Below are 26,033 nucleotides of genomic sequence, written 5' to 3'. Positions count from 1 at the left end.
TATTGGATTTCAGCCCCATGCGGAGACCCGATCTAGCCCCCCCCCAAGAAAAATCCTGCGTACGCCACTGTTCTCCGGATTGCGCTGACAGACCGATACGGTCTCCGGTATGGCTATCGTAACAAGATCCGCTCGACTCATACATAGTGCCCCCTTGCTTCTTCACCCCTCACCCCTTTCGACAGTCCACGACACTACCGTATTCCTCGCCAGGGTGGGCTCCGTCCCAGGTGATTGACGATTCTCGGTATACTCTCGCGTCGATTACGGCTCGGAGGATGTTCGTGAGTCCCAGTTGATTCTGCCCAGCGGCGAGGAGGCTCACCATCTTTGCACATACATAGCGAGCTCCCGTCAGAAACCTGTTCATCAACGATATCTGTCTAAGAAATCTAATTCTCGTATACTATGTGGGCATCTGGATCGCGCATCCTCCTGATCTGCAGCATGGAAACGAGCCACTTCAACAAAGCGGGACTTCGCTTTCCCCACAGAATTCTCCCCGCGCGGGCAACTCCGCCTAGCTAGATACAGAAATGATGACCGCTCCCGAACTCGCCTTTTGGAATCCCGAGAGCGATCGGCAGTCGATCGGGCCCGATTTCAGAGTCAAGAAAAGACGAAGTCGAACCGCGAAGGAGTGGACTACCCCGGCTCATCGGAGCTGATCGGAGCGCATTCGAATTTTCGCGCCATCCACGACGGATTTTGGCGCTCCATAGAGCTCCATACTTTGCAGGCGGACACAGGAGCGCCGCCGCTGACGGCAAGTGAGGAGCAGGGCGTGTTGTAAACACAGACACCATCACAATCCACCAAACCCTCTGTGCTGTTCTTGTGGAGAGAAATACCGAGAGAAGGGGACTTTAGGAGTCGACGGTCCGCAGTGGTCGCCGTCATCGTGCCTGTCCGGGTGTCTGACTGAATAACGCCTCGTCGCCGTACGGAAGCTCCTCTCTCTCTCAGGGTGTGACATTGGAGTTGAGAGGAAAACATTCCACGCGAGCTCTGCACAAGCGTTTCTCGGTGAAAACTTCGGGAGTTCTGAACCCTTCTGTGATCCCCACATTCCAACAAGGTGAGTTTGGATAAGCGGCTAGTCGAGCATCAGAAACCTGTTTCGACATCGTTCGTGACCGTAGAAGCGCCTCCTCCGATAGACAATACTCAATTCGACTGCTCCCGACGTGCGCCTCCCGGGAACACATATTCTTCGTGGGCCGCGGGTGCGCTCTCGGGAAACCCCATGGGGGACGGTCTCCGCGAGAAGGCTACACCTCGCATTGAGTGGTCTCCCGTCGCGGACCGAATTCCCCGCGGAAAGCAGGTGTCATGAGTAGAGAAAGGATAATGCCGACTCGGAAAATAATATTTGGAAACATGGACCCGCCAGAATGATAATGGTGATGTTCGTTCGTCTCTTCGTTCGCTCCCTCCCTCACCCAGTCCATTGAAGCCGGCGCAGGGCTCGCTCAGCCTTGATGAAGGCTTTTGTACCACCAGCCACCAGAAATGCTCGATGGGCTTTGCTCGATGGGTTTTTGCCGGTGGAGAAATTCTCTGTTTCCGCGGAATTTTGTGCCCGGCGGAAAATCGATTCCCGATCCTGTAGCTGCGAGTCCGTGAAGCTTTACATAGACCCGAGAGGAATGACTAGAATTGATTACTCAGATATCTCGGCGATAATGACTCACGATCCGTGACCAGTACCGAGCTCGGTACGCACCTAGGTATTTTTTCGCTCTGAGGTAGACCGAGTCGGTTGACCAGCGTGCTGAGAGCTGCGGGAAGTTTAGGGCAGAATCATGAGTGACGCTGGAGGATTTCGTCATGGTTGAGGTCAGACGCGAACTTGGATCAGATGCCGCGAAGACGCGACACTCCCATTGTTTGCGAACGGTGCTCATTCGCTACCGTCCGCGTTTCTGTCAACATTCGACAAAGATCGCTTAAGCTCTTCCTGAGCATGACTCCATTGTGATTCATGGGATGGTCCGGGATTGAGATGGGTTCTCCCGGAAGACCGCCGTGTCTATGCGAGAATCGGAATTGTCACCATCGAGAAGCTCTCGGTTGGAGGAATTCTGCTCAGAATTTTCTTCTGCCGTCGGTATCTCGTTCTCGGGTTTACGATTTGGTGCTCCGATCCAGAATGAGATAACCTGCGGTGCTTGTCGGACGATTGAGGCATCATGCCATAGGCTCACGTCTCGCCTGATCAGCGAATAATTCACATGTTGCAGGCCATATTCCGACAAGAGCTGAGCTCTTCGAACTTTCTCCCTGGTTCATTGGTCTACAATCCGTCTCGGCGTCTATTTAGGGATTGTCAATGCGGCCATCGACTCTCGAAGACTAGGTCAGCAAGTTTGAAGTCGAGCTCTCGCTTTCACGGCGACAGCGATAACGACTGCACCGTTTGTAACGCAGGAGAGCCTTGAAGCTGTCTGCCTATGAAGTCTCTGATTTTCGCTAATTCTTTTCTCTCCAAGGACACTCCTTTTGTAATCTTCAGAATTCAGCATGGGCCTCCTTGCTATGTGCGAATCGAAAAATTCTGGTCAGCAGCCAAGCTCTGGATCGTGCGTGAGGGTCACGAGGGCTTTCTCGAAACTCCGACGCCCACGAATAATCGGAAACAATCTACGATGTATGCGACTTGTCTGCAGTTCGTGATTCGTCCAGTCGTTGCATAATCTAGCGCCGCGACTGCGGTTGTACCCTCATCGGTTTTCTTATCGAGTCCCTTACACCCTTCTCTTCGGGATGGTCCTCGCTGTCCACCCTGACAATGAATGAGTCAAGAGGGCATCCCCCTACGATAACGATCGAGCGCAGGATGCCATTCACCGCATCGTACGATATCGTACAGCGTCTATTGAAGGTCTCTGATGAGAGGCAGCGTCGACAATTAGCTCCGATTCCCGCTCATACGCCGCACCCATGGAACGGTGCAATTATATTCCTCTCTTATAGGGTGTGCGGGGATTATCCGATAGATTCTCGCACCAGTTTCTCCTCCGTTCCTGCTTTCCCTTAACCTTTGCCTTACTGGTTCGGTTGCTAAAACTATTTCTGAACTGAGAGGTGTGGAAAGCCACAGAACGGAACTAGGCCAGGCTAGCCCTCTGCGGCGAGCTCAGATGATCGGGAAAGCCGACACAGAGGTTGATGAACTCTCCGCGTTGCCAAAGTGCGCACAACAGGCGAGACATTCTCGACGAAGCGAACTCGATTCTACTCGGGGCTTCGATGAGAATCGTTCGCTGTCGAATGGATTGTGCCGGCGCTTCACTGTTGATGGCGTCCATCAATGGGCGAATCATTCGGAGGTTTCGCGGTCGAAAGATGGCTTGCTTGCGCATGGAAGCTGTCGAGAGTCTTTGACGATAGTCCTACGGTCGGAAAGCTCTCGCAATCGGCTGGAAGAGGTATCCAGCTTCGTCTCGGCTCGCTCTTCAGTCGACGCCGGTCGCGACGGCCGACGGATCCGTCCTGCAAGAGATACGCGATACTGAACGCACGGGATCAGACGAGCTCCCGCCAAGACGTACTCGACGTCCGTGTTCGGCATTGAATCGCCCAGATTCTCTCCCGTCTCAGAGAGCTTGTGGAAGTCGGAGGGAATGTTCTTTTCGTGGGAAGCGTTTTGGGAGCATAGTGGAGATTCGCGGTGATTACGAAATCCCGTCCGTGCACCGGTCGGCATGATTGATGGATGTCCCAGTCAGCTGCTCGGAGAGGAATGGCTGGAATTCTCCGACGACCTTTCTACGGCGATGTTGTTGTGTTTCTAGAAGTTTGCGAACGTCTGCTGTGGCCGAGCCGACAGATCGAGGGCCGTACGACTACGCGACAGCTCAACGAGTGGAGAACTATGACGTCAAAGCTCTGGGAAGACACTGTTTCTCGAGTGTGCTTCAATCATTCTCTTCACTTAGATCGTCTCTATTTTATGCAAGACATCAAGCACGTCTGATCTTTCTGTCCGAGACCCTTGCTTACCAGCACAGTTTTGCGATCTCTTTATGGCACCACCGAGACGGAAGCCTTGACGATGACATTGAAGCTTCCGGGGAAGGCCGGATGGCTCGTCTCATCTCCATGTATCATCAGATTCTGATAGAATTTGTACGATATCGGTTTTCTGACGATTTCTCCCGCGACTCTCGCCAAGGTTCTGATCCGTGGATAAGATCTGGGAATGAGGATCGAGGTTGCGGCCCCACTTTCGAGCTTCGAGGACGAAATTCGAAGATCAGTCGGGGTCTGTCTGAGCTTATCGGCGCGAGGGTCCCGTTGTGCAGATCTTGCGCAACGCTTGGCATTGCTCGCGGCTTGTCGCAGGGTTGTGATGACCTTAATATCGCCCTGTGCGATGAACTCTCTCGCTGGGTGCATTCGCTTTTTTCTTCTTTGTATTCTCTCAAACCTACGCGGTTACCTCACGCCATTAGCCAACGAGGCGTTCGGAGGATTAGCAGGAATCCATCTTTTCGTCAATGAAATTCAATGATCGCTCCATCGCGACTCGGCTCCGGTGACGGAGGAAAATTGTCCCCATGATCTAGTTTCGACGGGATGATACGCTTCAGAAGCGGCCGGAATCTTGAATGGGTAATTGACAGTCCGAGCGCCTGAGAAGCGAAGACCAAGCTCTTCTCGGCGCGGTAATGACGCGCTTTTGAATGACCAACTCTCGCCGCTGACCCACTCGGCGCTGTCTCATCAATGGAAACCTACCCCCGTGACGACAGGAACCTCGAGTACGGACCGCGAGCCGAGAGTGACGACAAAAGCGAGGCGTGTTTTCGGGTCGGATATTCTCCGTCACCTGGTTAAAAACATCCTAGGCGATCGACATGTGGAACTCACTGTAAACACTCTCGAGTGTAAACAGCGAGAGGGTCAATGCAGTGGAAAAGAGTTCCACCTATTGGGTCAATGATATTGGGTGAAGTCTCCTCGGTGTGGACCAGGGTTCTCTCCCCCAATCCATTTGTGGATAAGAGTTCCGTTTCCCCCTTCCCCAACAGCCCAAGAAAATTGCCGCATCTTCGTCATTTGCATCGCTCCGTGAGGACAAATTCGTCAGTACTTCGCAGCGTACAGGTTGCTCGCATGTCGAAGTACTACCCCGTTCGGGGCTAAAAGGTTCGAGCAGACTGTGAGAACGTTCGACGTTCTCAGTCTGTCTGTGTCAGCTCGCGCGACTGACTGCTCGGCTGGCTGGGCACAGGAACCGAGTGAGCTGCGCGTTCCCGCTTCAATCTTCCTTAAGGTGCCGGCGAAAGGGCTCTCGACCGCCTCTCCCGGGGCCTCTGAGTCTGAGACATGAGTTTGTTTGGTTCCGAAGAGCATCGGTGTCGATCTGAGCAAGACTAGTGCTGCCTGTGAACGGACAACATTGTGTTTTGGTGGGGAGTCGAACCTTTCCGGTGGAGATTCACCCGGGAGTTCTTTGTTCCTCCAGTGTCTGGATTGATTTCTGAGAGTGATTCGCTACCGGATACGTGGAAACTGAGTGTGCTCTGGGATAAACGTCGGTGACACAGACACGGGTCGTCCGAAGAGTTAACTCTAAAGGGTTCCAAGATGAGTGTCCTGAGCGTTAAAACGACAACTCATAAGAGGACGACGAAGGTAACCACCAGGGTATCCACTTCGTCTTCCGATGCGTCCCGCGATGGCAGAAGAAAGAGCTCTTTCATACAGCTCTCGGAGAGACCGGCGTGAGTATTCCGATACGGAGGTTTTCGGGTGTGGGTGTGGCTGCGGAACGCCCGTGGAGATATAAAAGTCCAGAGACGGGTGCGAACGAGCTCTTATCGAAGGGAAACCGTACCGTGCTCGCCTGTCGCCAGATCCGCCCAACAAGTTAGGGATTCGTTGCGGGCTTGGATTCCGAAGAAAGAGATCGACCTGCTTATGCTTAACGGGAAGTGCTGGCTGCGTTTGAAAAATTCGCTATCCTGTCGGCCTTTTCCACTCTTTCCCCGAACGGACGATGCTCTAGAGACGTAGAAGACTAAAAACAGGCGACAGTTGGGTTGAAGAATTCGGCAGAGGTAAAAATGAAGCCGAGATCGGCTTCGTTGGAGGTGCTGCCAGATGAATTCAGATAGAGGTCCACGTTGATAGACAGCGGAGCACCCGGTAGAGAACAGTCGGCCAGATTGTTTCTGCTGGAAGAAGAATCGGTCAGGTTGCATAACAACACAGGACCAGATTGCCAAAATTACTCTCTGAGTCGGGCAGAATCACCTGAAACTCGCGTTACATTCTCATTATCCCCAAAAGGCTCCGGAACACATGAGCCCATGGTTTCGATTCGGAGCTCCGATGTTCAGAAACAAGGAAGTTCCTCCCGGAACGTTTTCGTTCATTTCCCCGCGAGACGGGATCGCTCTCGATACGAATCCAGAACATCTGATTGATTTTTAAGACGGAGAGTTTTTGAGCGCCCGAGCGAGAATCGCGCGCACCGTCTCCGAGGCCTGTCACAAAATGTTTTCTTTCGCCATGACGAGTGCTGTCAGAAATAAACCGTCTATATATCGGCGAGGTCGAAGCTCTTCGACTCGAATGAGGGACTCATAAGAGCTACAACGCTGTCGCGAGAGCCTGTTGAGAACGAACTCGCGCTCTGAATACGGAGAACGCGTGAGGACGCTATACTTCTCGCTTCAATCTTCATCGACCACAGGCGTTGCGCCACAGACTTGAGAGCGCTCGATGCCCTCGACGTTTCACGTCCGAAAGCAAAACGCCATCATCGGCTTTCATGTGATAGTTTATTTGAGAGAGAATAACTTATTTGCAAGAGATGGTTGATACCTCAGTAAAAAATCGATCTCGCCGACCCCAGAACTCTTGTGGACTTCGCGAGCGGCTTTCATCAGTTCCGAGAATCGGGATGTCTCGCCGAGGGGGTTTCCGATCTTCTCTTCCTCTCGGGAGTCAGAGCTCTGTCTCTGTAGCGCTCACACCACGACTTGAGCTGCCCCATCCGGGATTCTGGCCGTAGTTTGCAGTCCTATATGCAGACCCCGGCCGAGACTCGTGACGTGAGATTCCTGAATAGGATGGGCAATCGCCCCAAATGAGCGATTGAACAATGTTTTCACAGATCGGGTCGTCGGCATCGAGATGAGACTGAAAGCGAGACCGCACACTTTCCAACTTGCAATTGTCGCCGGTCAGCAGCACCAGCAAATCGTCGACATGGTGCCGCCATCTCCATTCGAGCATCTGGGAGGATTCGCCCGAAGTGTTTTCGCTCGGATAATCTTCTCGCGGGATTTTCGCGATGCTTTTCTGGAGTTCCCAGGTGTTTTTCTGGAATTGACGAATCCCCCTGTAATAAGAGCGCGCAAATTGTCGTGTGCAGATGCGCTCTCTCCAGGTCCTGTGACGCCTCCCTCTCGCAGTGGGGTGGGGACGTCTCTGGGGCGGGGAACAACTCGAGACTGATGGAGTTCAAGCCGTGGATGGTCGACCTCGGAGAACCGTCATCGGTCCGAATCCTCCGATTCACCCTCAATCCGCCGAGATATGAAGTGCCGCTCATTTTGAAAGTTTATACCTTTATTTGCCAAATCCTTCTCAGCAAGTTGGACTTACCCCTTATCGACCACAAATTGTTCCGTAAATTGTCAGCTTCTGGACAATGAATGGATGTCCTCGCAATCGAGGAGCTTTCTCGGGCATCCAGTGGATGAATTGTCTCCTTGACGATTTTTTTTTGTCAGCATCGCCATGGCCGAAGCTATGAAGAATGACATGATTCGCAAATACAGCGAGATGGATATAGATGAATTGCTCTCGCAACTCAATGAGAGCGAGCTGGAGCAGCTTGTGGGAATGGTAAGCACTTTACTGGAGAATTCGCCCTCCTGAGGGGGAAAGTGGCTTCTCCGATACATATTTTTGAGGCGCTTTTCCCGCGAACAGCTCTCGCATTTCCGAAGTAAGATTCGCCTATAATGGATGAGACTCCGACATTTCAGGTCGATCCCGACGATCCTCTCATTCCTCCTAGTGAACGATGCAAGAATCAAACCAGCAAAGCACCCACAGGACCCTTGAATCGCAAGAAACTGCTCACCTACCTGGGTGAGTGAATCTTATTTCTCACTGTAGGTCCAGGCGATGCGGTAGAACATACCGCAGACCCATTCGGCCGGGCCATGATTGGTTAGACTAACTGAGTCAGATTGACATTTCCGCTTGGTCAAGCACAATTCCTATTCCGAAGACAGATGATTGACCGAGGAGGTATTCAACGGGCAGCCCGCTTGGCTTCGAAGGTACCTAATCTACGCATTCAGATGATTTGAAACGGTTGAAATGAGGAAGTGTGCGGACCTATTGAACCGATTTTGTCAAGCTGATCAATGGTCTTGTCGTCAGACCTTCCTCTCGCTACGGAACCTGTCATCCATTCATTCACTCGACTCAGTCAGTCAGTTCCGTTTGTCCGCCGGGGTCCCCTGAAATAGGTACTCGAGTATCTTTGTCCGAGTATGCAAGGTTCGGCCAGAGCGACGAGGAACTGACCCAGAATCTCCGGATGGCTTTTGAGCTCCGACTGCTTTCGGAGAGTCTCGAGGCAATGTTTCAAAGCCTCAGACACGAAAGGCTTGTTTTGTCTTCCGTCAAAACAAGCATCGCTGTCAATATCGGCTCTCGAGTCGGAATATTCTGGAGGCCTCTTTCGCTTCGAGAGCGGGGTATCGGCTCGTCCTCGAAACTCGTCGGAAAATTACATTTCCTTGAGATCGGATTCTCCTGAAACTCCATGTCGGATTCTATGCTCGTTTCGGACCGAATCGGTAGATGGAACCGTACCTATGTATGATCTTCGATGTACCGGAACTCCGCTCGCTTGGCAAGGCTCATTCAGCTGGAATTTTTTGCTTTGTATATAAGGAAGGTTTCCGCGAAGCTATTAGTGCTTACCTCTATCTGCTCAGCTCAGCTTGCGATCGCCGGTCATATCCCTCATGAAGGTTGAGCTCTCGTAGTACACGAAGCCGAGTTCTCTCCCAGGGTACAGATGCCGTATCCGATTCAGGAGATTCGATGAATTCTGTCAGTCTGTCGAGCTTTTCATAAGAGAGCAGTGGTATCCGCATTTGGGGAACAATATTTCGCTCCTTGCCGTCCTCCTTCCATCCGTGGTCGCTTGGAACGATTCCTCATAGAAATTCAATTCCCTTGCTCGTTTTGCCTGGCCGATCTGTGTGCCGACCGGATGGCCCTGGCTGCTCGATTATCTCCCGAGGTATCTCTGTTGAACTCCCATGGTTCAGTGCGGACGGCCCGGCCGGCTCGCCCGTGAAGCGAGTCAATGGCGCGAGACGCTCTGCCTCAGATCTTAGTCACATGCGATGCCGTAACAGAGAGGCGAGGAACCTCGCAGGAGATGCTCCCGGAGGAATTTTCTCGCGAAGCCATGCGAACGATGTATTTTCTGATTCCAGAACAATACGCTAAGGAGCAGGAAGACTGGCCGGAGTTCAAACCCTTCGAAGCCGGTATCAAGCGAGGGAAAATTTGGCAAGCTCCCGAAGTCGTCAAACCGAAATTGGCTCAAGACGATATCGCTGTCGAGTTGGACCTTGACGACGAGTCCGAGAAAGCTCTACAGAAGGCGACGCCCGCGGAACTCGTAGATTTCGCAGGTTGGTAGCGATGATTCCGCCCTATTCATTCACTCATCTGACCGCTTAAAAATGTGACCGAATATCGGTTCCTTGGGTCCTCACGTGGCGTTCCCTTTCTCGGTAAAGCGATCCTGGGGCTTCACAGCATGATTTCGCAAGAACAGTACCACGCCTCGATCCAGAACAAGGGACAACTCGATGGAACCACATTCGAGTCCCTCGTGAAAGCTTCGATGCCTAAGCCCGTGCCTCTCCTGCCCGACAATGCGACGGATACTTCGAAAACCGCACAGAAGGTAGGCACCAGCGTTCGAAGCGACAGTGTCGACAGGGAGAAGAAGAATTACCTAATTTCCCAATCTCACCGAGCCTCTACTTCTCCGAAGGTCTACAATGACGACGACGATATAGAAGAGCTCAATTGGAACAACATCCGGACGGCCAAGAGAGAGGATTTCAAAACACTATTCGATGGGCTCAAGCGCAACACAAACCTCAAGTCGCTATCTCTCGCCAACGTCAACCTCACTGACTCGACCGCGGAAATGTTGGTCGAGGCTCTGAAAGAATACAAAACCTTGAAGATCCTCAATGTGGAGTCCAACTACATATCCGGCAATATGCTCAAGGTGAGTCCTCCGAATCGAAAGACGACACAGATCACCCATAGATGCGACGCCAGGTGTAGCTCCGGAGGCAGTTTTACAGTCAGACGATATTTGTACGTTCAATGAGCGAGTTTTCTCTTCTAGAACATCATTGAGGCTGCGCTCCAGAACAACGTCATCACTGAGATTCGTGCAGCAAACCAACGGCCTTCGATTCTCGGCAATAAGGTGAGGGAGGCCATGAAGACGCCTTGACAACTCATAAAATCATTAGCTTCCCGCAAAAAAATTCAAGTGTAGCCGCTCACGGGCGTACCCTCTTGCAAGGAAGGTTCTCTCTTTCGATCGCATGACGCACGCGCGCGGCTTACGACTTGGTCGCTCGAAAAATTCCTATGAATCAAAAGTCAAGGAGGAGTCCTATCGTTTTCTCAAACTCCACAGATTGAGATGGAAATCGCGCGACTGGTAGATGAAAACCGCTCTCTCCTGTCGATTGGATTGGAGCTGGCCGTCGCAGACGCTCGAGTCAGAATCTCGAGGAAACTTCAGGAAAACCGCGACCGATGTGAGTCATATGCGTTAACCGACCCCAGCCCGACTTGCTAGTTCTATGGCTCTCGCGAAGTGGACGCTCATCTAGAACGATTACATGAAATCCACTCATTCCATTCCAGTGAGACGTGTGCGAGTCGGCCAGGAGACAGAGTAAATATGGGGGCGCCCTGGATACGGGATACCCACGCTTGCCGAAAAAAACATGGATGGGATGCGCTTGAAGGATTACAGCGTCCTCGGTTGCTGCCTCATCCGGGTCTCACAGTGGGAATGAAACTGGATCCAAGTTTCGGAAAAAATTGGACCACATCGTTCCGGGACGTCAGGCCGTCACCATCAGATACCGATTCGGTGACGAGGATATTTGTTCCACTGACTGAGTACTCTTTTCGCGACGGTCTAGATAAGAGCAACGACTCCAGCCAGAGCTTCGGCAGAGAACGGCAAACTCGAGAGGCCGAAAGACGGATCCTGAGTTGTTTTATGTAACATGTACCCGAACCTTTATCGAGCATCTCCGAGAGGAACATCACGATATTCCCTGTACTCGATACGGACCTTTTTAGCGGACGAGACAGCTGCTCCGGTGTTCCCGAGATTCGGATTGTGTCAGTTGCATTGGAGTATGCGTTTTGAAGTCGGGGACGACTGACGGAAATCAAAATTTTATCCACCCTCTCATCCGAGAGACATGCCTATTCCAAGAAAGCATAAATATTTCTTCTACTGTAATATATATTATATTCAAATAAAGAGAGTATGTGAGACAGTAATTGCTCATCGTCTCATTCTGCCAAGAAGAGACTCATTTCTGGGGAACAATCGGATGGTTTCGAGGCACTGAGCAAATCACATCGATGCATAATCTAGATTATTATAGCGTTTTTTCAATCTGACTCTCGTCTCTAAAACACTCGTTCGGAAACCATCCTGGACTCGAATTTCTGTCCAAGGATCAAATTCGACTCGGTCTCAGCGGGTCATGGATCATGGCTGCAACGAGCTTCCATTCATAATGGCGGCTCGAGCTCATTGGAAAACCTGAGTGGACAGATCCTCCAGCTGCCCGATTAGAGGAATCAGTTTATTTTTTGTTCTTCGACCAGCCGGTCAACAGCGATCTTGGCGTTCAAAATGCAATCGTTCACGGAGAGTCCCTCGTACGACGATCCCAAAAGACTCATTTGCAGCTTCCGCTCGGCGATGATGCTCTTCAGTTTCTCGACTGTCTTGTAGTGCCCCACCTGGTATTGGGGGATGCAATTCTGCAAGAATGAGAGCTTAGAGCGAGTTCCTAGCAGACATCGACCCAAGTGCATCCGATATCGTGAAACTCCGCACGGGAAACTCACCGGCAGTATATTCGTGAGATCTCGGATAGGTTTGGCCGTGATTCCAAGATGATCCCTGCACGCTTCCAGGGCGGTTTCGGCGAAAAGAGCCTCGTTCGTTTGCTTTATGTCCCCGAAATACTCCGAGAACCACCGACCGCCCATTAAACACTGGCGAAAGGGAATCCTTCGGATTAGGTCCAAATGTTCATTGTCGAATGATTGCTATCTGATGCGAGCCGAGCTCAGACCTCAGTTTCGAAACGAAAAATTAAGTTACCGACCGTGACTCGAGTTTTCTTGATGAACTGTCCGTCGTGTTGGGGGAAGCAACAGCTATCGAAAATCATTCCCAGCACTCGGCTCTTCTGCGATGACGGTACAAGGTATCCGAACGCTCTGTGTTTCAGAAGGTGCCCGGGGAACTCGAGAGTGCAGGACACGACATGTGCTATGGGAATCTCGAGGAGCACGGTGGACATGCTCGGCTCCACTCGGGACATCATCCTCGAAAGCGCTGCGGGAGAAATTCTCGGGGTCATCTCTACTCGTCCCCAGTCCGTGCATCCCGATGGTAACATGGAGATCTTTCGCACAACTGCGTAATGAAACGAGTTCCGGAATGAGTCGAATAGAGTTGAGCGAAGAAAATCACCTTTCGCTGGGACGCAGGCAAAAAGATGATCAGCTACGGTTTCACCTCCGGCGTAGCGGACCGTGAAAGTCCCGTTATCTTCAGAGAGCTGGACTTTATCTTCGTTTTCGTAGATGGTTACGCGTGGATCGTTGCCGATGTGCTCGACCAATTTATCGATGAGCGTTTGAAGACCCTGCTGGAACGAAAAGGCGCCCCATTTCTCGTCTCGGGCCCTCTTGGCAAGTCCGGTGGGGTTCGGGTTTTCGCTCACTGAGGAGAAGATTTTGCTTTGAGGGTTTCGGGCGAATTTTCCTTCTTCCAGAACTCATGCTCGTTCACAGACACGTAAGCGCTAGGAGAATCATCTCATCACCCGACTCACTTTTCTGTAAGCCTCTCACGACGGATCCGTAGATTTTCTCCGCGTGGAAGGCCTGTGGTAGGAGGGAGCGCACGCTGATCTCTTTCGAGTCTCCAGCACAGATACCGCGGCACATCGGGTCGATGACGTAATCTGCGAGCTGAGCATTGAAGCGCCGGCGAACGAAGCTGTGTAAGCTCTCATCTTCACTCGCTTCAGGCTTTCGGAGGATTTCTCTCGCCACGGGGAAGATCAGAGGTACCGTGAAGGGCTTTCGGATCTTCACGAGGTCGCCGAACGTCGACGGGAGCCAGTGGAGCCCGTTATCGTAGTAGATGAGACGACCTCTTAGAGTATTCGGTGCCACTGGGATGAGCTCTTTTTCAAGACCGAGTTGCTCGATCTGGATTTTGTTCGAATTTCCAGGTTAGAGGCCCCTACTCACTCAGGATGCAAACTTCACCCTGACACTCGCTGATGCTAACTTACCAATGTGAATGTATTTTTGGCAGCCGGGCCGACGCTACGAATACTGTGCGGTCCGTGCTCGTCCACCGTTCCGCAAGGATATCTTGAATCGGCAAATTGAATTAGAGAATAATCGCTCAGGTTCCACCAACAGGACCAACAGGAGCTAGAATGTCGGGAATGAGCGAGGGGATTCGAAGTCGAATCTTTGGCTCAGCGACTCACCTCGTACTCTGAATCCAGCCGCCTAGGCGGGCTTTTTTGTCCACTAGGGTGATGCGTCTGATCGCGGGTATACGAGTCAAGTAGAACACCGTGGCCAACCCTGAGATTCCCCCGCCGAGGACGACCATGGATCGAGGCATCTGCGAGGAAAATCACATCAAGAATCTAATCGGAGCTCCGACTATGGCACGGCATCGGGTCTCTATCTCGAGCGTGCTCGGCACGGTCAAAGGGAATGCATGGCATGAAGATCGTTCGAAATTTCAACCCAAAGCGTGTTGAACAGCGATTGTTTTCGGTTGGACCCTCACACTATGCTTTTCTTATCAAATCGAACCGACGCGGAGATGAACTATCCGTGGTGGCATTGATTCGCCAATTAGGGAGAGATCGCTCTAGCGGATCACAGACTTGAATCTCGAGAGTACTGGGTACAATGACCACTTCAACGCGTTCAATTTTCTGAGTACCTTGCTCCTGTGGCTCCTGTGGAGGGCCCCGGTGTGCCACTGACCGGTCGAACAGCTGTAAGAGAAATCACCTGAGCGGAGCGCGCGAAAGTTCGAAACGCCCTGGACGGTTATTATACCGACGGGTGGTCGAGTGGTTAGCGCGTTTGTCACTTCTCGTGCAAACGTGCATAGCCGCAACGACGCCGCTCGCGCGGGAGGCGGTGTGGGTTCGATCCCTGCTGCCGGAAAAATATGCAGGTACTCGGCCTTGATCCTCCTGGGTACATTTGCTCTATGGATCCGTCCTCGGAAGCAATGTGAATAACAGTACCCGGGACGTTAAACCTTGGCTGTGTGGATCAGCCCGAAAAAGTTTTTTGGACGGTTATTATGAAACGAAACTCCCCATGTTATTCTCGTCGATGAGCTCATCAACTTCCTACTCGTACGAGGAGGTCTCGAATAGATTATTTAAACTCCAGAGCGACCGCAGAGGGCACGATTCTCTGAAAACAAACATCACCAGTCTGTTGGTCTTCATGCGCTGCTGAAGGCGAGTCAGCTGCGTTAAACCCTCGATCAGATGAATGCTCTTCGGCGGTTGATTTGCCTCACGATTCTCGGGGCGGTTGTTGCTGCGCCGATAGACGATTCACGCATCCGAGGGGGATCATATTGGCTTGACCGTCCATCCAATCGGACCTGGGAGTCGTCCGAGGAAGAGAATCGAGCGGAAGACGGCTTGATCTGGACCGGTGAGTTGATAGGATGCTTCCTTCGACCGCGTGGGTCGTCCCTGAGGAATTGGAGGGAGATCCGAATTCTTTGTCATCGCAGAGGAATCCGTTTTGCCGACCGAGGACTATGAAACATCCGTGGTGACTGAATCTAGACGTGAAATCACGGTGGAGGAACCGACAACGTCAGGTGAGTTGATGTGTCGCCGTGAATTCATAAACACTGCATTTACGGCGACGATTGGGGCTCGACGCGAGGGCCAAGAAAAACACTTTAAGTCAGATAGTGAATTATTGAGGGAGGAGATGGACGAGCGCGACGACGAGATACGAGGACGCTCCTTCGCCCTGCGCGTACTCACCGACTCGCAACTGAGCCCGAGCCTCTCCAGGAAGCTGAAATGGGATTGTCGAGGGCGCATTTGAGGGAGGTTGCTCCCCTTCTCTCGATAATGTACAGATCTCTCCGCGTCTTAATGATTTTCACGTCTCCCGTCGCATTTGAAGACTCAGGACTCCACGATATTGCGTTCACCGTTCAATGTCTCGACGCAATTGAATTTCGATGCGTTTTGTATCGTGAGGGAAAATGAGGAGAAAGAGTCAAGGAGTGACCCGAGTTCCGAGAGTGCAGTCGGGGAATCGGGACGCCTTCTCGGATTCGCAGCCGCGAGCTTGATGAGAACAAAACGGGAATACATGCACGAAAAATAAACCCACACCGATTCAAATTGCAGCTGCTCCCGGGAGCTCCGGGCTCCCAGAGCTACACGGGGCAGAAGAGACTTCAGAAGCAAGTAGCACCGTCGACTCCGCAGCGGAGGAGTCTTCGATGACCATCAATGGGGTCGGGACTGCCCCCGGGACAAGTCCGACTGGGACCGTCGTGCCCGTGAACGTATCCGAAAACACAGACAATGAGCTCAGCGCTAACACCATAGGAAACCTGCAAGGCAGCTCGACGGTAAAGAAGTCGGGACCGGGACTAGAGATCACTGAGCCCACAGTGAAAGTTAGAGCGACCTACGACGGGAACGGCATCGCTGCCGGCTACCGATCAAAGGGAGGAGCGAATTCTTCACAGAGCTTCGCGACTGCATCCGGGAGCCCGAGCCCAATCGGAGTCGGCGACTCCTTGAACTCCATCACGACAAACTCGCCCGGTGTTGGGTTTCCCATGGGAGTCGCAACACACAGTCTCGACGATAGCACGGGAGGAGAGGGAATCTCTGACTCCCAAGGAAGCAAGCTCTACACTGACCCCTCTTCCACGGTTGCTTTGTCCAAAGATAATCCCACGATACAGGACAAAACCCATAGCTCAGCCGAGAGTCTCACCAGAATAGGGATGGGATTAGGTTTCGATCCACGACGACTCAAGCGGAAGATCGTCAGAAAAGTCATTCATATCTTGCAAGCACCGATAAATGTGTTCACAGACACCGCCGCCAGGATATGGCACCTTGGAGTGATCCGCTGAAAGGAAGAACTACGATTCTCAAGTAAAGTACCTATAGGACAGAGAGAGCTCAAGATTCCGCGAGCAATATAGAGACTCGTTCACCGGAGCGTCTCCGAGGGATTTATTGTAATAAAATGAATTTTTTGTTCCTGGCGCAAAAAATGTATGTCTGCAGGAGAATGGGTCGAGTGTCCCAGACCCATTCGGGGGTATTCGTATCGGACGCCCGCCGATTAAGCGGTAGAGTTCAGTCTCCCGCCACCCTAATCAATCGATTTTGTGCCGGTAGTTCTCACTGAGCCTCTGCCCATCCACCTCTTCGCCCGCAACCAATTTTTCCGCGATGACGGAAGACCTCCTTCGTGGATCGAATGATTTTCGAAGCGATCGGAAAATTCATTCACTCCCCCTTCAAGCCAGCCAGCTAGTTCGGTACAAAGGAGAGGAACGATGACCGAAGTTGAGTATAGTACAGTTCATTGATTCACGTGCTCCACGATTCTGAGCCTGTGGGTAACGTGACGTCTTCTTCGAACGACCCCGTGCCTTCAACGAATTCTTCATATAGTAGCGTTCAGATAACGAAGGTGGGGTTAGCAACGATGGTTTATTGTGAATTAGCACGGGCTTTTATAGAAGCGTGAGATGGCGCTACGGGCGCCGCTTCATTCGGCCATGCTACCGGTTCCGAACGTCCTCGTTCGAAGGGTCGTTGCAGACTTTTCCGCTGCGGGGAGGGTAACAGAGGTTCATAAATGGTGCATCTAACTTGCGACGAACCTCCGACGAATGTCCCACTCTGAGCGGAACACGGGGCGATCGCTTCCGTCTCGACACATTCTCGCAATTTTCGGATCCTTCCTGAGCGATCAAACCGTCTTGCCATCATTGGTTGTCGGAACGACGACACAAACATGGATGACTCTGAGACCTCGCTGCTTCGGCCAGGACGCCGACGAAGCTGACAAATAAGGCAATTCTTCACATAGTCCCTCACACAACGGCGAAGTCGTCTCCCAAGATCAAATCGTTCTCGCACGCGACGCTCCGGTACTCGGATTCCGGGATGCTCTGGATTTCCCCTATCATGGCACGACATGATAACTTCCTCACTCAGAGAACTAGGGACGCACAAGCTTCCATCTCGATGGAGAAGATTCTCTTCGAGGGCATATTTCCCCAGCGGAATGCCGTCTCGGAGGTTTTCAATTTTCGGCGATAGTCTAGAATCCTGCTTTGCTCTTATCGAACTCGCAATTGGAATGAGTGCTTAGCGTCGGAGTATTTGGATTCATGGACGAGCGAGCGGATTCCATGCTCAGAATGCAGGCTTTCCTCGACAACGTCGAGGGATGGTTCCCGATTATCCACAAAGACGTATCTATCAGCCATTTGCATCAATGACTTGAAGTCTCTGGGACTTGCGGAAGCCACGAAATTCGCGAATTCACGCGAATCGCAAGACGCTCGGATCTCGTCAACGAAGTCTTCGAAGACAAACGGAACACCCACTTCTATCAACAGAGAATGTTTCCTCCTGATGAAGGAAGTCACAGGTTCGCTGAGTAGCCGTTTGCAACTGTAGTATTCAGCCGGAGACCTTCTACTCCCCTCCGGGAAACGCGCCAGGAACTTATCCTTGAAACACGCCCACGTAGATCGAGTCCCTATGTCGGCCACGAACCAGATCTTCGAATCCTCATCCAGTGTACAGTATGCCAGTTTGAGGACTTGCTGATCAGGTAGAGCTTGGAAACTCAGGCACTAAAAAAAGGCAAGATAGGCAGTCAAAAAAGGCAAGATAGGCTTTAATTATTAATTAGAATGTATAAAAAGGCAAGATAGGCTTTAATTATTAATCAGGATGTATAAGTATGATTTGAATTAGGTGATATTTGAGATTCTCTCGGGTGAGGGAATGCCTTCTTTCGGAGAGAATTCCTTTGTAGAGCGAGAAGGACCTCTCAACGTCAACGCTGACCAGCGGAGCGCGCCTGAAAGACGATAGATCTGCGATGCTCAGATTAGAGATTTCCTCGTCGATTTTCTCGCCCTGTAGCACCTTCTCTATAAGCATCATTTTGTTCAGACCCGAATTGTTGTCAAACACCCTCCAAAATTTAACCCGTAGCAGGTCAGCTTTTGGACCCGCCGCTATATCGAGTAGCTTTTTGAAATCCCTCAGGTACTCTAAGGCCCTGCTCAGAGGCTGACTGCTGCACTCTAGCTTCTTTATGAGTGTGGGAATTTCCGAGAAATTGCCATGAATGAAGATGAGATCGGGCAGAAGATCAGCGTCGGCCAAAAGCTCCTAGGCCTTCCTGATGGAGGCTGCATCCGTCGTGTCGAGCGCTTGGACGACTCGCCGAATGCCCTCGAAATTAACTGCGTAGTAGAGTGCAGCTGAAAGCCACGTTCCCCACCGCGTTATGATGGGCGCCGGAGGCAGAGCGACGTGAGGGAGCATCGCTTGGAATGTTTGGATACGTGCCGGTGCTTTGCAGAATATTTTTTTCACGTTGGCGATCAGCCTGTCAACCTTCGGGATACGCCACGTATTTCTTCGCTCACTCGGTGCATACCATGGATGATGCACGTTACATGCAGCATCTTTGGGAAAAGGACTGCCAAAGCCTCCCAAGCCTTCTTCATATAGGCTGCCGCATCAGTGACAAGCAAAAGAACCCTATCATGGTGAAGTCCGCCAGGCCAGAGTAGACTGAGGGAGTTAACGAGGCACTGAGCGACAGTTGAGTGATTCGTCCGCTCGACAATTTCGGTATTCAACAAGCACGGAGCTGACTCACCTTGAGGGCAGAGGCACCCGATGATGGTGTTTACGACGAATTGCCCTTTGGCGTCAGTCGTTTCATCAAGCGAAACCCATATGCGACTGTCTCCTATAGATGCACGAATCTTCAACAGGGTTTCATAGATTTTTTAGATAGGTTTTTCTCAGAGTCGTATGATCTGGCACCAACTGATCGCTGTATTTCTGCATGAAGCTTCGGAAGGATGGATGTTGCACTTTGAAAAGAGGTATGTTTGTCTCAACGAACATTCGGCACAAATCCATGTTGAATGTGCTCTCCCGGGGAGAGATTTCTAGAGATTGCCCGCCAATGGCGCCCGTTGGACTATCGCCATTGATGTCCCGAGCAGCTAGACGCGCTTTGTGTCGTATCCCTGTGACGTGCTGCCGAACGAAGTACTTTTTCGAAACATTCAGTTGCCTTTTGCAGACATCGCACTTCAAGACGACCCCATTGGTGCTTAGAACCTCACATCCGAACTCATTGACATACATGCGAAGCTTTTCCGCGAGATCTACGGCTATTCGAGGCATTGCCGAATGATCGAGTAGGAGTTCGAGCGATTGTCTCGTTTTCCAGGAGTCCTCTTCGAAATTTTATTCTATGAAACAACGATCCATTGATTTATTCATGCCCAAAAGTGGCATCTTCGGCAGATATGCCTGATTTCCAGGCTCTACCTGATCAGACCATCCAAATATGTTCGCGTCCATTTCCAGCCGTCGTAACCATTTTGTCGGTTTGACGGGATCGAATGCTGGCAGGGTGCTCACGGGTATCAGAACCTCAAGGAGCGCAGCGAGGTTTTTTCTGATGACTCCGTCACTCTCCATACCGCTGCCACCAAATGTAGCGTTCAGATAACGAAGAAGGAGGTTAGCAACGATGGTTTATTGTGAATTAGCACGGGCTTTCATAGAAGCGTGAGATGGCGCTACGGGCGCCGCTTCAATATGTAGACTTTCAACGTCGGATTTGTGCATGATGAGCAACTTCATCGTGTAAGCTCTGTCAACAAGAGATCGCAGCTCCAGATCAATCATTTGCGCACTTCCTTCCGAGTATTGCATCCATGACCGTGTCCCCGGGCTGAGGTATTTACAAGGACAGAAACCCTGCTTCATTCTCCGGGCGAGAGTTCCGAGAAGCTTCCGAATTGTGTTGGGGAGATTCTAGTGCTCCCCGAACCTCCGAGATCATCCCCTCCCGTAGCCCTTGCGAGGTAGAATTGTTCCAGCGCCGCTGCCGCTATTTTCGTGTCCTTCAGCGTTTCGCTCAAGAGGTAACGTTTCGTCTTCTGGCAGGCGAGCTCTCGTTCCTGAAAAGGGATTCTCCTTCACCGCTCCCGACGAGTTTATAGCGATCTGTCTGTGGTGCTGAGATTTCTGAGCCGAGCTAAGATTACGAATCTACTCACCAGTTCCGTGACCCTCTTCTGAGACTCCCGGAGCTCTCGTTCGAGCGCATCGACCTCCGCAGCCTTCTCCTCCTAGAGAAAAATCGGCTATCATCGGAACCCTGTTCCTTAACACAGAAGCTTCTTCGTCTGTGTATCCCGATGGCATCTAGGTATCCTGACTACGAATAGCAATCCTGAACTCACCAGTCTCTCCAAAACTGCTACGTTGTATCCTCGATTGAAACTGACTCTTGCTATTGCTGCCGTCATGACAGCGAACTGAGACCGTCGATTCGGCGGATCCCTGAAAATGAATTCTTGTCAGGAATCCTCTCAGAGTCTTATCAGACGTGGATTTGAGACTAGGAGTTAGACGCGGGATCCCTCTTTTTGTCCTCCCTCCACCCTTGTCGAACCCCTATGGTTCCGAGCAGCCCGTGATGAAAAAATAATGTATTGGCCACATTGGCAAGAGGATGGGAAGGCGGCCCCGCGTCCTTCTGAAATCAGATGCTCCCCTTGAAAGCAGAGGAAAGCTCACGGCGGATGAGATCGATAAGTTGACGCGGTATTCCGGCAATGCAATACGTTCAAACCCTCACGATCTGGAGAGGATAAGGCAGGAGAAACAGCAGTCCTCCACCCTCACAAAACATTAAACCTTCGGAATTTACGTCAAATCAATTCGCCTCACCTCCTCTGTGAACAACCCCCTGGGGGACCATCGATAACCGAGGCGGTTTCCCTTTGGTTGTCGCATCTCGTGTTCATTGAACGGGTTTGGTGGGATGGGAGAACCACAAGTTGCGCAGAGTTCACGTCCAACTTCTCTCGGTGTCGAGAAGAAAAGACCGATTCTGCCGCGCGCTTCCCGTTAGTCGATCCCTCCCCTCTCCATAGAGGGAAAATTCGAATTCGAATCAGTGGCGCGTGGCGATGCCTTTCTAACAGAATTCCCGACACCGACTGCCGGAAATTCCGGGGGGGGGGGAGTGTGACGAACGGACTCGGTCAGACATCTGGGCATCTTACTACCACCGAGTATCTTCTGATCAAAGACCGAAACATTTCTTCTGCTCGAAAGGAGCTGCAAGCTTGTGCGGCTACCAGCGAGCGCTTGTCGATGGCGATGGTAGCGAGTACAAACACCGAGCGAGCTGGCCAAAAGGAGTTCGTAAGGCCGTGAAGCCGATCTAAGAGGAATTTTCTCGCGATGACTTGCTCAAGAGATGCATTGGCACCTACACTCAAAACAACAATGAATCCTTCCATTCAACAATTTGGCGCATTGTTCCGAAAGCAAGTTTCTGTGGTAAACGACAGATCGAAACAGCAGTCCACAGTGCCGATTGTAACTTCAACGAGGCCAGAACAGCGCTCGCTCTCAATACGAAAGAGCTTGGCTCCCAAGTCGGAAGAAACCGCTATGATTGTCTAGACCAGGGATGTCAAAGACGTGTCCCGCGGGACACAATTGGCCCTCGAGATCTTCTCTCGTGGCCCCCGATCGATCCTGAGGAGTTTCCGGGATAATATCTGTTCCCTTCATGGTGGCACGATGCCAATACCAGTACGATTCGGGAGTGAGAGCGTAGGAATCGAGAACCTTCGGGAAAAAAATCGAAAATCTCTTCCTCGCGCAATCAATGTGATTCTCGCTCATTCTGCTACAGTGGTTAGACGATCAGATCACGAGGATGTACTAGCAATTCCTCCCTCTTCAGACACGCCGGCGCCGTTTAGTCCCATTCACGTGCGCGAAGTTCATTCTATACGTCCGGATGGAGAAAGAACTATTGTCGGAGCAGCAATATCAGCACCCGATATTTTCCCGGCAGAAATAAAGCTGAAGCACTGAAATTCTTAACGCACCATTCTCGAACGATTCTAGGGGCCTCGTTTTTCCTAGGAAGGATATCGATTTGGAACATTTGGAACATTTGGAACATAAATCCACATAATGCACGAAGGGTTCCACTTCCGTCGAATAAAGCTCATCGCTCATCTCCCATCACGTGCAGACATCTCGGAGAATTCAGGGAGTGATGCAAACGTCCTTCCTTTGGTGAATGTGGACTTCGGACAATGTTCCGGACCATGCTCCTATGAAAGTCGCGGGCGAGAAATCTCCCCCAAGATTTCGTTGACGAGACTTTCTCGACTGAGACTTTCGATTCTTAAAACTGGGACCTTTGCTTCGCTTTAAACTTTCGATGCCTGCTCGCGGAGGCCATCAATGATGGGCGAACGAAAGACACCTTATGCGTGTATTGATCCATGTAGCCCTGTGTCATCAGATGGACACTATTCGGTGGGCGAAAACGGCCAGATCTCGGACAGCCATACACATTCGTACAATTCAATTCGGGATCTTCATCTTGACGAGCGGAGCGCTTCCCAACGCATGGATATTTGAAAATTGACGGCACGGTGATCAAAGCATTGGCCAATGCGCCAGTCTCGACGCACCGAAAACCCGTGGGACCGATAGTCCCCGCGCTGCTTCAAAACCTGGACACTAGCGCCTAAATCCTAGTCTGACAATCTTCCCCCCAAATCTTTCCGCCTTCCTCCCCGCGGACTGCGGAAGACCACTCATCGTTCCTTGGCTCCCGCGAAGCGTAGGATAGCGTAGCCCTTGAAGTATCTTATTCGCTATTCCACCCCATATTTCCCTGTACGATTTCAATGGACACACATGTATCCCTCGATGCTCGCAAAGGGATGACCCTATAATTCTCAAAAGGAACTGCGAGTGCGAAAAGGGGGAGGGGGACTGGGGGGAAGCTAGGAGGAAAAGGTGAAAGAGCCATAGGAAAAAATGCATTGACGCACTACCCAGAATAGTGGAAAATTCAACCGGAGTGTGGGGCTCATGTACATAATACCCACTAAAAAACCTATGGCTCTTTACCTGAAGGGAGAGAGCGGATAGTGTTGGATTTGAAGAGTTTCGGATCGTACGTTGAAGGGAAGACATGAGGGGGAAGGGCATTCCATAGACGGGATGTACGGGGGAAAAAAGTGGAGGCGAATTGAGCAGTACGATTGCAGGAAAGTTGGACAGAGTAGGGATGCTGCTTGGTACTCTTTCTGGTTACACGGGCGGGGACCGAAATTGGGGGAACGAGGGAAGAGATTTCATCTGAGCATTCTCCATGGAAGTATCGATAAAATAGGCAGAGGTCGGTAACGTTACGACGTGAGGATAAAGATTCAAGAGAAGAGGATATGGCTGAATCACCGATGAGAGATATGCTCCGGTGGCTCGACTGTCTACTTTCACGAGTCCGAGTGCGGCGACATTCGAGTTCCCGAGGATCACAGTCGCGTGATGGACGTTTATCGAGAGATAACGATCGCTTCCAATCACTGTGGCTTCATCGAAGGAAATGGAAACCTTCTGACCCGAGAGGCAACAGATTCCAGGTATGGAATAATTTAGCGAGGGCTCAAGAATCGCTGCATCATTGAATGTCATACTTTTTCGAATCGGAATCATGAGCCTCGAACCTGTGGAACAAATACTGTGGAATGTCAAACGAAGCTGATCCCGAAACTTCGACGCGTCTTCATTGAGACATCTCGTTAAGGTCGATCCTGATTTTGGAAGCGGTGGGTCACTGGGGTAAGACCGGCTGAAGAGTCTCCGGAGAGTGTCAGAGCTCACGATCTGATTCATGCTGATGTTTGACTCGCATATCAGCCTCAATGCGTCATTCCTCACAACGGCTGACGATCAATGAAAGAATCCAACTTGAGTTGTTTCTTCCTCTTTTGCGGAGGCTCATGTAGATATCCGGGTGGTAGCTCCTCTTCTATGCATAATGGCGGACTCTCAACGAGGGACTGATCGAAGCTCATCATGTGAGACTCTTCGTTGCCGCACGTCGACGGGGGACTGCTTTCGGTGATCCCATGCTTTGCCCTCAAATGCTTCATCAACGGACCCGTCGATGTCCCATTCCGCATAACCTACGATTTGCGATGTCAAGAAAGAAACGCGGATATCAATCATGAGATCACGATCGGAAAGTAAGGAGAACAATAAAAATGGATGTACGGGCTCGTCCCGGCAGGAGGGCTGCAGTTTATTCTCGATGATATTAGGCTCCACAAACTCGTTCGCTGGTAGCAGTCCAGATCACGAACGGCGGGACGAGAACGCTTGCGCTTGAGGAATGAACAGCTGTCTCTCAGCTGCTATCCACCGGATCCTGGTCGTAAGTCGCAGCGGAGTCCGACGTGCAGAGCCGTCATGTCGGCGGGAAATGATTGAGGGAACAAGCCCTCAGTTTTGAGACGAGAGGTTCCGAACCGAAACGGGAAATTCATAACTCGCGTTACCTGCTTCCACCATCGGAGAAACGCGATTAATGGTCATCTTCCTCCCGGCTACTATGTATGTACGATGATTTTTCCTCACATTCGTGGAATTCGTGGAACAAACTCGCGCGGATCCGCGGATCCGATCCGCTGGAAGGCCTACTAGTCAGTACATAAGGATAGATGGCTCCAACGATAGATGGCTGAACGCGATGCATATGCTGCGGTCTGCGATGGCCCGGTCTCATTAGATCACCTCAACCGAACGTGCTGATTATCTCAGACATTGTCTTGTGGACGTCAAAAACGTGAGGCCCCCTAAGTAATGCATTTCGGCTCTACGCAAATTCAACGCAGCTGCGATGGAGGATGAAGAGCTGAGGCCGTTTTGCGGAGTTCCGCCTAGAGTAATTTGTATCAAGAATGGAACATTAATTGTTTCGTCCGCGGTCGAATCCTCGGAGGAATCAGGTCGATCAACGACGTTGGGAGTAGTAATTATTATCGTTTCAGTCTCGATGTCATCCTCAGTTATATTGATCGTGAGTGCATCAATATCACAGTGGATGAGATTGAAGGCTGGTGAGGTGTTCCTTGGAGTTTCGCCTAGAGTAATCTGTAGCGCTGTCGAAAGGTCGGGGGTTACCGCTAAATCTACGACATTGGGAGCATTGATATCAGCCCTCGGTAGGCCCCGGACGTTCCTACTACGACGTGAAGCTTGACGAGTTTCCGATGTTTTTGCTGCCGTTGAGGTTCGTAATCGCTGTCTTCGTTTTGAAATTGACGTCGCAATCTCTTCAGAGGCTCAGTCACGTAGATTGGGCGATGAACTGTTCGAGATATGGAGTTGCATGAAGAAGTCGCCGGGGATGGGGATGCATCAGCAAGCAAGATTGCGGGAGCATCGGAGCCAAGTACCGAGCGGGAACGAGTGCGTTCCGCAACGGGCTCCATGTTGCCTCACAGTGGTCACCAAGTCAGTACA

General features: G+C 51.4%; 2 protein-coding genes across 2 annotated transcripts; one reads left to right on the top strand and one right to left on the bottom strand.

Moving 5' to 3' along the window:
* The first annotated feature begins 5,358 nt into the window (after positions 1-5,358).
* LOC100908965 (tropomodulin) lies at positions 5,359-11,603 on the top strand. Its single transcript, XM_003740532.2, has 9 exons — positions 5,359-5,732; positions 7,752-7,866; positions 8,010-8,115; positions 9,486-9,686; positions 9,795-9,964; positions 10,055-10,297; positions 10,421-10,504; positions 10,721-10,844; positions 10,954-11,603. The coding sequence occupies exons 1-9, from the start codon at positions 5,596-5,598 to the stop codon at positions 10,986-10,988; spliced, it is 1,215 nt and encodes a 404-aa protein (XP_003740580.1). The 5' UTR covers positions 5,359-5,595; the 3' UTR covers positions 10,989-11,603.
* Positions 11,559-14,293, bottom strand: Ppox (protoporphyrinogen oxidase). The gene is made up of 8 exons (XM_003740546.2): positions 14,168-14,293; positions 13,857-13,996; positions 13,653-13,734; positions 13,185-13,566; positions 12,821-13,072; positions 12,450-12,682; positions 12,187-12,336; positions 11,559-12,099 (listed from the first exon to the last, which is right to left on the bottom strand). The coding sequence occupies exons 2-8, from the start codon at positions 13,994-13,996 to the stop codon at positions 11,914-11,916; spliced, it is 1,425 nt and encodes a 474-aa protein (XP_003740594.1). The 5' UTR covers positions 14,168-14,293; the 3' UTR covers positions 11,559-11,913.
* Between the last annotated feature and the right edge of the window lie 11,740 nt (positions 14,294-26,033).

The sequence above is a fragment of the Galendromus occidentalis genome, unplaced genomic scaffold (assembly GCF_000255335.2).
Source record: "Galendromus occidentalis unplaced genomic scaffold, Mocc_1.1 scf7180000077006, whole genome shotgun sequence".
In the NCBI taxonomy this organism is placed as follows: Eukaryota; Metazoa; Arthropoda; class Arachnida; order Mesostigmata; family Phytoseiidae; genus Galendromus; species Galendromus occidentalis.
The sequence above is the reverse complement of the archived record's forward strand: the minus strand, read 5'-3'. Positions and strand labels throughout refer to the sequence as shown.